Source organism: Hippopotamus amphibius, chromosome 12, assembly GCF_030028045.1.
Source record: "Hippopotamus amphibius kiboko isolate mHipAmp2 chromosome 12, mHipAmp2.hap2, whole genome shotgun sequence".
NCBI classification, from domain to species: Eukaryota; Metazoa; Chordata; class Mammalia; order Artiodactyla; family Hippopotamidae; genus Hippopotamus; species Hippopotamus amphibius.
Window position 1 is genome coordinate 54054445 of NC_080197.1, and position 13254 is coordinate 54067698.

The 13254-nt window shown below is 42.3% G+C and overlaps 1 protein-coding gene across 1 annotated transcript; it reads left to right on the forward strand.

The window, feature by feature from the left end:
- The first annotated feature begins 8176 nt into the window (after positions 1–8176).
- LOC130832976 (protein BTG3-like) lies at positions 8177–9488 on the forward strand. Its single transcript, XM_057702127.1, has one exon. The coding sequence runs from the start codon at positions 8278–8280 to the stop codon at positions 9034–9036; it is 759 nt and encodes a 252-aa protein (XP_057558110.1). The 5' UTR covers positions 8177–8277; the 3' UTR covers positions 9037–9488.
- The last annotated feature ends 3766 nt before the right edge of the window (positions 9489–13254 follow it).

Here is a 13254-nt window from a genome sequence, read left to right on the forward strand (position 1 = left end):
GGGCTACTCTTGGTTGTAATGCGTGGACCTCTCATTGCAGTGGCTTCCCTTGTTGCAGAGCACGGCCTCTAGGCACATGGGCTCAATAGTTGTGGTTCGCAGGCTCTAGAGTGCAAGCTCCGTAGTTGTGGTGCATGGGCTTAGTGGCTCCGAGGCATGTGGGATCTTCCTGGCCCAGGGATGGAACCCTTGTCCCCTGCATTGGCAGGCGGATTCTTTACCCCTGCGGCACAGGGAAGCCCTCCTCAGTTCTTGTATATACTCAGTTCTTGTCTCCATCTGGGATGGATGAGATTCATAAAATCTTTTTAGGTATGGGCAGGGTAGGATAAAGTTATTTGCATTAAGAGTTTGACTTGTTTTGCAACTACATTTGCACAAAACTATTTGTACATTTGTATAAAATCAGCAGTTAATAACACAGATGCTAAAAACTGTATCTCCCATTGCCCCTCCAGGTTGAGAATTGGGGAATATGTAGAGGTAGGCTGATAGAGTGGAGGGGAAAGGCACAATCATAATATGAGGCAACCACTGAAATTATTACAAAGAACAAGTACTTCATAAGATATTGTTATAAAGAAATTTAAAAAATACTTGTAAACTAGCATTGTCAGCTTTCTCCTATTTCTGACTATTTAAATAGTAAAAATAGGTTAACTTATGAGGAGCCTAAAGCAGTGATACCCCAGTAGAAATGAGCACACCTGTGGCCCAGATCTTGGTTTCTAATGCCATTCTCCAGTTAAAGGGTTGAGGGATCTGAGGGATCCTTGAAGAAATGGCTAACTCTAGAAATGGAGCCGGAAATAGTTAAGATGAGCCTGCAGCATCTTATAGTGTCAGAAAGTAAGGAAGTGCTAAAACCGAAACTAAAACACAGCACGTAGATCAGAGTGTGGCAAAGGGCCACAGGAGCCAAATGAGAGAGTTCCCAGTGAGCCACAAAAGTACATTGGATTATGACCCAAAATATAAAATATCCATGAATTCATACTGATGTAAATAAATGATAAAATAAATAAATAAATAGGGGAGGAGAGACATCTCACTTGCAGAAGAATTCCAAATAATTTATGTAGATCCTCTACCATCAAGAACATGGAGCACAACTCTCCACTTTACGTGTGGACTGGTTATAGTGATTTCCTTCTAAAGATTACAGTTGGAAAAGGGAGAAAATAGAGGAACTTTACAGTGGAGAAATGTCTCGGTCATCTGATGAGGGTTATCAACAGTCATGTTGATGTGTATTCCTGATATGATGTGATGAAAATGGCACTTTACCTCCATGATCTTCTTCCCAAAACCCATAATCTCACTCTAATCATTAGGAAAACATCAGACAAATACCATTTGAGGGACTTTCTACAAAATATCTGACAAGTACTCTTCAAAACCTTCAACGTCATCTAAAACAAGGAAAGTCTGAGAAATTGGCACAGCTGTGAAGAGTTTAGGGAGACCTGACTAATGTAATATGGTATCCTGGGTGGGATTCTGGAACAAAAAAAGGACCTTAGGTAAAAACTCTGGAAATCTGAATAAAGTATAGATTTTAGTTAATAATAACATATCAATATTGCTTCATTAATTGTAACTTAATGTTTACTGATAGGGGAAACTGGCTGGAGGGTATGTTGGAATTCTGTACTATCTTCCCAATTTTTCTGTAAATCTAAAACCATTCTAAAAACTAAAGTTTACTTTGAAAAAAAAAAAAGTAGCCATAAAGTCCTGGATTCAAAGCAAAGAATAATAAAATTCTGGTCATATGATACCATCATGGACATATGATACAATAATAATATCCTATGTTCTTATGTTTGAAATAAGGTAGGTATCAAATTTTAATATACAGGGCAGCACAAATTGGAAAAGAAAGTGTTCTAAAGAAAATGGGCTAATTTTACTCCTTTACTTAAATTACATTTCAGTGTATATAGTTGAAGTTTTGAAATGAATCATTTTCACAGCTACCAATTCTTTAAATAAGTAAGTCTTACAAATTCTAGAGTATATGATTCAGACCTGAGTACAGTTTTCGTTCATTTATCCATTATGCAGCAAATGTTAGTGAACACATGTACCAGGCACAGTATTAAGTAGGTGCTGAGGATGTAGGGATGAATAACATGTTGAAGAGATAAAAGTTGAAAGGAGGAGATAGTATTGAACAGTTTTTTTTTTTAATTTTTATTTATTATTTTTTTGGGGGTACACCAAGTTCAATCATCTGTTTTTATACACATATCCCCGTATTCCCTCCCTCCCTCGACTCCCCCCCACCCTCCCTCGAGTTCCCCCCATCCTCCCCCTCCCAGTCCTCTAAGGCATCTTCCATCCTCGAGTTGGACTCCCTTTGTTATACAACAACTTCCCACTGGCTATCTATTTTACAGTTGGTAGTATATATATGTCTGTGCTACTCTCTTGCTTCGTCTCTTCTTCCCCTTCACCCCCGCCCCCTCCCAAACCTCGAGTTCTCCAGTCCATTCTCTGCATCTGCGTCCTTATTCTTGTCACTGAGTTCATCAGTACCATTTTTAGATTCCGTATATGTGAGTTAGCATACAATATTTGTCTTTCTCTTTCTGACTTACTTCACTCTGTATGACAGACTCTAGGTCTATCCACCTCATAACATATAGCTCCATCTCATCCCTTTTTATAGCTGAGTAATATTCCATTGTATATATATGCCACATCTTCTGTATCCATTCATTTGTTGATGGGCATTTTGGTTGCTTCCATGTCCTGGCTATTGTAAATAGTGCTGCAATAAACATTATGGTACATATTTTTTTGGGATTATGGGTTTCTCTGGGTATATGCGCAGTAATGGGATTACTGGATCATATGGTAGTTCTATTTGTAGTTTTTTAAGGAACCTCCAAATTGTTTTCCATAGTGTCTGTACCAACTTACATTCCCACCGACAGTGCAGGAGAGTTCCCTTTTCTCCACACCCTCTCCAACATTTGTTGTTTCCAGATTTTGTGATGATGGCCATTCTGATTGGTGTGAGGTGATACCTCATTGTGGCTTTGACTTGCATTTCTCTGATGATTAGTGATGTTGAGCATCTTTTCATGTGTTTGTTGGCCATCTGTATGTTAAGTGGATAGCAGTTTGCAGAGTAATTACAAGAACAGAGTTCCCAAAACTAAAGGTTCTATTTCCTGACAGGGGGCATTATATTTACATATTTTGTGCCAACCAGGAAAAGAAGAGAAATGCTATGTCCTGAACCTTGATATCAAGGAAAGCTTTTATTTTAGCACATGAACTAATACGCATTTAGTAGAATGTTTGTACAGTAGTGATTCATTTAAAAATTAAGCTTGTGGAATTTAAAAGATGTTGGACCATAAAAAGTATCTGTTCTAATTTGTGAGTTTTATATTGTGTTATGGAAGAAACTCCTTACTCTTTCTGTGCTTAAAGACCTGTAGGAGCCCAGCAGGGGCCAAATGCAAGGACCAGAGAGAGGCTTTAGGTGCTAAGGGCAGCCCAGCTGACAGGCAGCAAGGGAACAGGGACCTTAGCCCTGTAACCAAGAGAAACTGAATTCTGCCAACAACTGGGGTGAACTTGGAAGAAATTCTTCCCCAGAGCCCAGAAAGGAATGCAGCCCTGACAACAGGACAAGACGATTCCAGTATTGTGAGACCCGGAGCAAAGGAACCTTTTGGGCCACACTGTGCCCAAACTTCTGACTCACAGAAACTGATAATAAGTGTGGGTATTATTTTAAGTTGCCAAGTTTGTCATAATTTATTAAGGGGGCACTAGAAAACTAATACGAGGGTAGACATTCCAGACACAAGACCACAGTACTTAAGGGGAACTGCAAGTCATTGGGCTCAAGAGCAGGTGTATGGACAGTGGGGAGATGTGCAAACTGGAGCTGGACATGGAGGCTAGGGCTGAATCATGGTGGTCCTGAAGTGCCATGTGAGGAATCTGGAGTGTGGGTGACAGGGGTCTGAACTTATGAGACTGGTATGTTAGTTCACTTCGATTTTGCTGAGAGATGAGATTAATTTGCTTCTTTAAGTCTCTGCTCAGACATCATCATCTGCTAAGACCACCTGACCTCCCTTAATATTGTAACCGGTGCTCTGTACTGTCCTTCTCACCCTACTCTCATTTCTCTTTCACTTTCCATAGCACTTTTTTGTCTTTTAACATACTATGTAATTTATATTTTTTTTGTTTATCTCCTCCTAGAATATAAACTCCATGAGGACAAGGATTTTTTGCCTTTTTGTTCACTCTTTGTTCCAGTTATTTATTGTTGCATAACAAACCGCCTGAGAACTATCTGCTTAAAATGACGGTCGTTTATTTTGCTCACAGATCTGCATTTGGGCAGCCCACGGAGTCTGGCTAGCCCACGGTGAGGCCAGCTTGTGTGTGCTCTGTGTTGCATCAGCTGAGTGGCCTGACTTGGGCCAGAGGCCACACTTGCAGGTGGCTCACTTCCAGGAATGGCAGGCTGTTGCTCACTGTTGGCCTCAGTTTCTCTCCATCTCACAGAGTGTGGTGTTTTAAGGGCATGTGTCTCAGGAGAACGAGGTGGAAATGCATGGCATTTTTTATGACTTAGCCTTAGAAGCCACAGCCTCATTTCTCTGGTACGCTTATGTTTGAGGCAGCCATAAGGCCCTTCCAGCTTTAAGGGCAGGGGACATGGATTCCACCTCCTAATGGAGTTTCAGAAGAGCATGCAGAACAGGAGATATTGTTGTGGCCGTCTTTGGAAAATACAGTCTGCTGTGCTGTTATATCCCCAAAGATAGAATAGTGCCTTGGCTCCTAGAGCTCGATAAATATTTGTTGAGTGAGTGAGAGAGAGGACAAGAGGAGAGAGATGAATTAGAAGGGGAGTGCAATTTACAATGTATGGAGTGAGACTGTAAGTTAGGAAGCTAGAAGTATTCTGAGCCTGGCTTGAGATTCAGAACTAACGAAGTGGCAGTGAAAATAGAAAGGAGAGGCTGATTGGGAGGGATATTAAGGAGGCATAAATTATAAATTTTAATGACTATTTGCATATGGAAGGAAAGGAGCAGGGTCCAGGTGAGGGAAGGGGGAGAAGTCTAGACTCTGAATCTAGAACGGCTCCCAGCCAGTCAGTCAGGTATCCCAGCAAGGTACCAGGTAGTGCTCTGAGTGCTAGAGTAAAAGTGGTGAATGTGATGCCTTTCTAGTGTTAAATTCACCCCTCTTCAGGGATGCATAGTAAATAGTAATATGTGATAACTGTGGATTATGGCACTGTTAACAGAGGAGAACCTTTGGGGGAGAAGAGTTCAGCTTTGAAAGTGTTGAAGTTGAGGCTGTTGGTACTACAGCAGATGAGTAGAGATTCCTGGTGAGAAGTAGGAATCGTGAATTGAAACTCAGGGCTGTAGATCATCTTGAGGGTTTTCTTCTGTGTTTTTCTGGTGGAGAGGGGAAGGAAGAGTTTGTGTTTCCTATAGGGAAGAGGGGATTCTACTCCCCGCTCCCATCTTTATCCTTCTTGGTAGGTTTTGTTTCATGTTCATTTTGAAATGGCCTTTTTCTCTCCACCAAAGGTGACTTTCTTCTTTCTTAATGTGCTAGACAGTAGCTTTAGGAATCAGTCTCCTGTAGAAATGGGAAGGTCTTGGTCATCTTATAGGTCCCATTCCCCTCATGCGCCCCGCCCCCCGTGTATGTGGACTATGATTTCATGGGTCTGTGCTCAACTGCAGTACCGTTTTAAAACCTGGAGTCTAGTTCGTTCATTTTAAAGCTTGATTGTTCCAGCTCACACTCAGCACGGTAGAGGAGGGCCTGGAAGGCTTCTGGTGAAGATGCACACTCATTCAGAGAGGCTCTGGCTTCCCGTTAATGGACCATTCTAGCCACCAGCAGCTTCGGCTGATTGTTGGAGTGAGACTGCTGCTTTTTGATTCTTAGAAGAAAATTCTTTTTCCCAGTGACTCCTGTTACTGATATTTATTTTGCCTGATTTTGTTCATGTTAGAATAATTTCGTAGACCATGGGGCAGTAGCATTAGTAAAACAAGTGTACCCTACCTTGTAATTTATATCTTTCCTTCAGAGAACATTGCTGATTTCTTAAGCAGGAATTTGTTTGTTTGTTTGTCTGAAGAGGAGGGTAGGGGGCATGAAGTGGTATTCCTGTGTAAGTTAATCGGTATTCCAGCGGAAACTAAACTGAGTTAATGTGTGTCTGAACGCTATATATATTTTTTCTTCTTTTTTTTTTTTTTGAGAGATAGGAGTATTGGCAGCAAAAAGTAGTGAAAGTGGAGGGAAGGGTCTACATGAGCTCTTTGCAAACAGCTGCTTCTTTGAGTCAAGCAGCAGAAAAGCTTTGGTTTGAATGTCTCAGAACTCTAGCTCTGTAGTATTACTTGTCAGCTATAAATATTTTAATGGTAGGTGCCTTTCTTTTGTTCCTAAAGGCAAAGGGTGGCTCTCTTGCAGGCTCTTCAGCAGAGAATAAGTTCTCTAGCAATAGGGGAAGATTTGTTTTATTTTGTATGATAAATGTAACATGAATAATAACATTAACATGCTTTTCCAGAGATACATTGGATAAATGATTCTCACAGAAGATAGATGTCTAATAATACTGTATACTAATAATGTGATTTTAGTAATAAAATAATCTGTATTTTATGTATGAGGAAATTTTTGCTCAAAGAAATTGTGATTTGCCCTAGGCTACTTACTAGACCCCAGAATATTCAACTAGAACTAGAACTTTGTTTTCTTCGCTATAATTATTATTTGAAAATCACTTATATAGTCTTTAGAATAATAAGAATAATAAAAATCACTAAACACTGATGAACACATGGCACTTGTTTGATTATTAACCTAAAAATTATGGACCCTTTCCTCTTAGAGAGTTTCATGATATCAGTTATGCTACTTCAGTGGCTTGTTTTGTTTTTTATAAATTTATTTATTTATTTATTGGCCGCATTGCATCTTCGTTGCTGTGCGTAGGCTTTCTCTTCTGGTGAGCAGGAGCTACTCTTCATTGTGGTGCTTGGGCTTCTTATTGCGGTGACTTCACTTGCTACAGAGCATGGGCTCTAGGTGCGCTGGCTTCAGTAGTTGTGGCACATGGGCTCTGGAGCACAGGCTCAGTAGTTGTGGTGCACGGGCATGTTAGTTGCTCCACAGCATCTGGGATCTTCCCGGCCCAGGGATGGAACGCATGTCCCCTGCATTGGCAGGTGGATTCTTAACCACCAGGGAGGCCCTTCAGTGGCTTTTTAATTTTTTTTTCTTGTTTCATATTTTATTACAAAAGGGATAGTATGGCAAGCATGGATTAGGAGCAGAACGGTTTGTTTTTTAATCTTTAGCAGAGGACTATAGATCCTGGCTTCATTGTTAAGGTTATTTTTGTAAGTAAATAATGTACTGTTGTGTTCTGTGCTTGGTGGTAGGAGGCACAGTGGTGCCTAATAAGAATTTATCTGGTCTTTGTTCTGAGTTCCTGGCACTGAATAGGATTGTCATCCTAATGAGGCAACTGATGATGGGCTCCTAGATAGCTTCAGGTAGCCGTTGGTCACTGAAGGACCTTGAACCAACCTAGAAGAGGAGAGGAGGTTGGAGATGGAGTTGCAGTAATGTGGCTAATGAACAGTTGTGTCTGTGTAGTGGAGCCCCAGTAAAATCTTTAGACATCAAAGCTTTGTAGAGCCTCCTGGTTGGTGAACACATTGCTGAGGGGCTGGGGTGGGGTGTGACACACCCTGATTCCACAAGGAGAGAGCGTGAAAGTTCTGCAGTCCCTCCCAGACCTCAGCCTGTGTGGATCTTCATTTGTCTGGTCCTTCTGATTTGTATCCCTCGTAATAAAAGTATAATCAATAAGTACAGCACTTTCCTGAGTTCTCTGAGTTACAAATTGTCAAACCGGAGGGGTTTGCAGGAACTTGGAAGTGTATAGCCTGTCTGTGAGAAGTGCAGGTGGCCTAGGGAACCTCTGAAATCAGGGCAGTCTTATTGGGAACCATGCCCTTTAATGGTTCCTGCACTAATTCCAGGTGGTTAATGACAGAATTAAATTGGGGTACCTCCAGTTGCGTTTGAAACAGAATATCTGTATTGTGTACTCTTTTGGTTCCCAGTGAATAAACTTCAGTAACTGGCTGCCGAGCGCCGGCCCGCTGAGGCGGCGCCCTCGGTTCCCGGCCCGGAGACGGTCGGGGCCGCTGAATCTGTGGCCCCAGAGCGGAGGCGGCGGCGGGAAAGATGAAGAACGAAATTGCTGGCGTAGTCTTCTTTTTCACAAGGCTAGTTCGCAAACATGATAAGTTGAAAAAAGAAGCAGTCGAGAGGTTTGCTGAGAAATTGACTTTAATACTTCAAGAAAAATATAAAAATCACTGGTATCCCGAAAAGCCATCAAAAGGACAAGCCTACAGATGCATTCGTGTCAATAAGTTTCAGAGAGTTGATCCTGATGTCCTGAAAGCCTGTGAGAACAGCTGCATCTTATACAGTGACCTGGGCCTGCCAAAGGAACTCACTCTATGGGTGGACCCATGTGAGGTGTGCTGTCGGTATGGAGAGAAAAACAATGCATTCATTGTAGCCAGCTTTGAAAATGAGGATGAAAACAAGGATGAGATTTCCAAGAAAGTTACCAGGGCCCTTGATAAGGTTACCTCTGATTATCATTCAGGATCCTCTTCTTCAGATGAAGAAGCAAGTAAGGAAGTAGAAGTGAAACCCAATTCAGTGGCTGCGACCCCCAGCCCCATGTACCAGATTTCAGAACTGATGTTCCCGCCTCTTCCAATGTGGCATCCTTTGCCCAGAAAAAAGCCAGGAATGTACCGAGGGAATGGTCATCAAAGTCACTACCCTCCTCCTGTTCCATTTGGTTATCCAAATCAGGGAAGGAAGAATAAACCATATCGCCCAATTCCAGTAACATGGGTACCTCCTCCTGGAATGCATTGTGACCGGAATCACTGGATTAATCCTCACATGTTAGCACCTCACTAGCTGCTTTTGATTCTGTTGGTGTCATGTTGAGAGAAGGTAGAATAAGCCTGACTACATATTAAAAGTTCATACTCAAAAGTAGTAAAGTTAGATGGGCTAAACTATCAAACTTATTTTTATAGAGAAGTTATTGAGAATAATCTTTCTTAAAAATATATATATGCACTTTAGATATATTGATATAGTTTGAGAAACTTTATTAAAGTTAGTCAAGTGCCTGAGTTTTTAATATTGGACTTGAGTATTTATATATTGTGCATCAACTCTGTTGGATATGAGAACACTGTAGGAGTGGATGATCTGTTCTGGCACCTTTGAGCATTTACTTTATGGAGAGTATGTAAGTTATTTATACACAAGGAAATCTATTTTATGTCATTGTTTAGAAGAACTGCGTGAAATCATGTAGTTGCAAATAAAAAGTAGTTTGAGGCAAAAAAAAAAAAAAAAAACTTCAGTAACTGAAGTGTGTTTATATTTAGTGTTTACTGAATAAAGCATGGCTCTTTAAATTTGATATAATCAAGAAAGAAATATGTTGTGAGTCTCTTAGAAATTTACAACTTACTGGATTGATGTAACTTTTATTAAGGTCTTAATCAAAATAAACTTTTAGGATTACCAGAATTCAGGTTCCTTTATCGATGAACATTCTTCAACAGTGTCTATGAATTTTCAGAGATCGCTCCAGCTTCTTTTTCTTGATTCCCTTTGTGACCAGCAGCCTACACCTGCAAGATCGCCAGCTGGACTTAGAGGTTGTAGATCTAGAAAGGCTAATAGGCTCATCATGAGTTATAACCTGTGGTCTTGATTAGTAGCTTAGTGGTGGGTATATGGCTTCTTCTGTGAAAGGTAGAGGGTATCCATAGAAAATGGGCAAATTCTAGCCCATATTTGAAGAGCTATACACATCATGTATTTGATCACAGTAGCAGGCAGTGTAGGAAGAGAAGGTGCACTATAGTCAGGGATTGGCATTATAGTCAGAAGGTCAAAAGTAATGCAAATTAAAACTTAGGCTAATCCAGAAACATAAAAATAGCTAACTGCTGTAATAACAACCCTAGACTCTCCGTGGCTCAAAACAATAGAAGCTTATTTCTCATTCATTGTTTAGTCTCATGGAGGCCAAGGTGGGGCGGGGCTCTATTTTGCAGAGATGTTCAATGGCCCAGGTTTCTTCCATGTGAGGCCTTTCCGTCTTTAAGGCCCCACTTCCATTTGCATTTAGCTGATGAGTAGCAGAAGAAAGACTGTGTGCCTCCAGCTGGAGGTGACACACATCACTTCTGCTCACATTTCATGGACAAGAACTAGTTTTTTGGCCCCCACCCAGCTGCAAGGATGTTGGGAAGGAGAGGACTTGGATATTGGTGAGCACCTGCTATCTGTCATAAGTCCGGGAGCAGCAGCGATAGCTGGTCATGGGTGCTGAGATAATAGGCGTGGCTTATCCAGGTGAGAGTGGTTTAGGACTGTTTCAAGGAGTGCCAGAGGGAGAAATGATACCAAATCCTGGATTCAGTGTCCTATATAAATGGTATCAAACTCAGGTTTGGCTGTTTAGTACTTGAAAGCCAGTTCTTGAGAGCCAAGTGCTGGTAGGAATGGAAAAGCTGCTTTGTTCAGGAGGCCGGCAACGTGGGGAGAAAGCAGACTCATGTCTGAAAACCAACTCCAAAGACTTTGCTCTACCATGAAGTTTTTTAAAGGGAGAATTATTTGGGGAGGGGGTCAGAGTCTTTGTTCTCTTCCACATGCAGACTTTCTTCTGATTGGTTGGTGGTGAGGTCACAGGGCAGTGTTCCAGAATTCTTGTGCTCAGGGTGGAACCAGGACCCTGCCCTGTGGCTGCACTATTGTTTCTTGACTGCCCCTCCTTTGTTTCTGCATTCCCTCCCTTGCCTGATAAGCCACTGCCCTTTGAATCTGCCCTTTGGAACTCAGGGAATAGGCTGAATGAAGCCTATTTCCTGCAAACAAGAAATGGGGGACACGGAAAGGATTTGTACCTGGGAGGGCCCCACAGGGTCCTGCTCTGTTTCATAAAGGCTTACAAGGATGAAGTAGGTAAGCTGTGTGCTGGGGATAGGAAGTGTGGTTACTGGGGAGTACGACCCGTATCAGCCATAATATAGTATGGAATGGGCAAACCAGCTCTCCGGGTAGAATTAGGAAGGTGAGGTAGGAGAGTGAGAGATCCTCAGAGGGTTGGACTGCCCTGGTCAGACGCAAGCATCAGTCCCTGTGTCTGGCACAATGTAGGCACACGGGAAGTGTGGCTTGAATGAGTTAACATCCTCCTGTCTTTAATAAAACCCTTCCCTCAACCCCACATTCTCCTCCAGTATTATCTCTTTATCATCCTTCCAGCAGAACTCCTCAGAAAAGTTAATTATGCTCTCTGCCTCGCCTTCCTCTCTTTGCAGTCTTTCTTGGAACAACGCCAGGCAGGTTTTCACCCCACACCGCACAGAGATTTCTTTGTCATGGTCACAGTGACTTCCTTGTCAACACTGTCCTTGTTAAAGCATTTGCTTTAACGTGGTGTCCATGATGCCTCTGGTTTTCTCTTACCTTACTGACTGCTTTTTCTCATATTTGCTGTTTTGCAGTTCCTCATCCTCTTCCCAGCCTCTTAATGTTGCTTGAATCCCCTAGGGCTCTGACCGCAGCCTGCCTTCCTTCATCTGCAGTCATTTCGTAGGTGATCGTATCCCACCCTGTGGTGTTAAATACCATCCTTTTTATGTTGACCCCTGCGTTTCTAACTTTTCCCCTGAATTTAAATTGATATATCTAAATGCTCACTCAAAAATTTCTCTTGGATATCTAATAGGCATCTCAGACTTGACATGTCCAAAACTGAATTCTTCCTTCCAGCTCCCTGACAGTGTCCCCCCCACCCCCACCCCATCAAAATCCCCATCTTTTCCATTGTTCTTTGTTTCAGTAAATAGCTAGCCTATTCATCTAGGTGCTTAGACCAGGATCCATGGTATCACAATATCCTTCTTGACTATTCCTTTCTCTCATATCTAATCTGCCAGCAAATCATGTATGTTTTATGCCTGCAGAGTATATTTAGAATCTTATCACTTCTTACCACTCTGGCACTCGCTCTCTAATCCGCACTGCCGTCATCTCTGGCCTGCACTGTTGCAGAAGCTCCTAACTGATCTCTTTGCTTCTACCCTTGCCCACTGCAGTCAGTTCTCTCAGCTGCCAGGGTGATCTTTTTAAAACAAAGTCACTTCTCTATTTAAGACACTCTAGTTACTTCCCGTGATACTTAGTATAAAATCAGAAGTCCTCATGACGGCCTACAAGGCCCTGTTTTATCTGGCTCCTGGTTACCTCTCTGACCTCATCTTCTAGCACCTCACTCAAATGCATCGGTGTCCTGGTCTTGCCACATCTCAACTGGGACAAGCTCACTTGTGCTGCAGGGACTGTCCACTCGCTGTTTGCCTTGCCCGAAATAGTCTTTCCTGAGATGACCTCATACGTAGAATTAAGAGCACAGACTCAAGTCAGACTGCTTAGCTTTGAATTTCCTCTTTATCTGACCTGGGCAAGTTATTTAACCTTTTTATGCCTCAGTTTCTACATCTGTAAACTGAGAACAGTAATAGGACCTCCTTCATAGAGTAATTATGATGATGAAATGTGTGTAAAGCACTTAGGATAACACCTGCCTATAGTACACTCTGTGTGTTACTTATGTGGTGGCTACTGCTTCATCGGGTCTCTACTTACATGTCGCCTGCTCAGAGATGTTTAAATAGTTGTAGAATCATCAGGATGAATGGTGAGTATGCAGCCTCCTAGGGGGACCTGCTTTGAAGAGGACAGCTTACTGTGGTGTAGAGGCGGCACATGTGCAGGCAGTGTCTTTCTGTGAGTGTCACAGGAGTGCCCCTTTATTTTAGTTACCACCCTGAAGGTGCCCACCCCTCCTCACCCACCCCCACTTTTCTTTCCCTAGTCAGTCTCCTGTAGGACTCACTGCTGCCTGGAACTCCCTCTCCCAACTCCTGCTCATGCTAATTCAGGCTGGGTCTTTGGAGGCAGACATTTGGAGACCTGTAGGGTTAGACGTGGGAAGGCGAAGAGTTACCTCCCCACCACATCATCCCGTTTTCTTTGCCTCAGCATGGGTTTCATAGGCAGCATCCACAGTATCTCTGTTTCCTCTTCTCACCTTTATCCAGA

Bases quoted from the DNA above. Each gene is read 5' to 3' on its own strand.
- LOC130832976 (XM_057702127.1), top strand. From the start codon at position 8,278: ATGAAGAACGAAATTGCTGGCGTAGTCTTCTTTTTCACAAGGCTAGTT.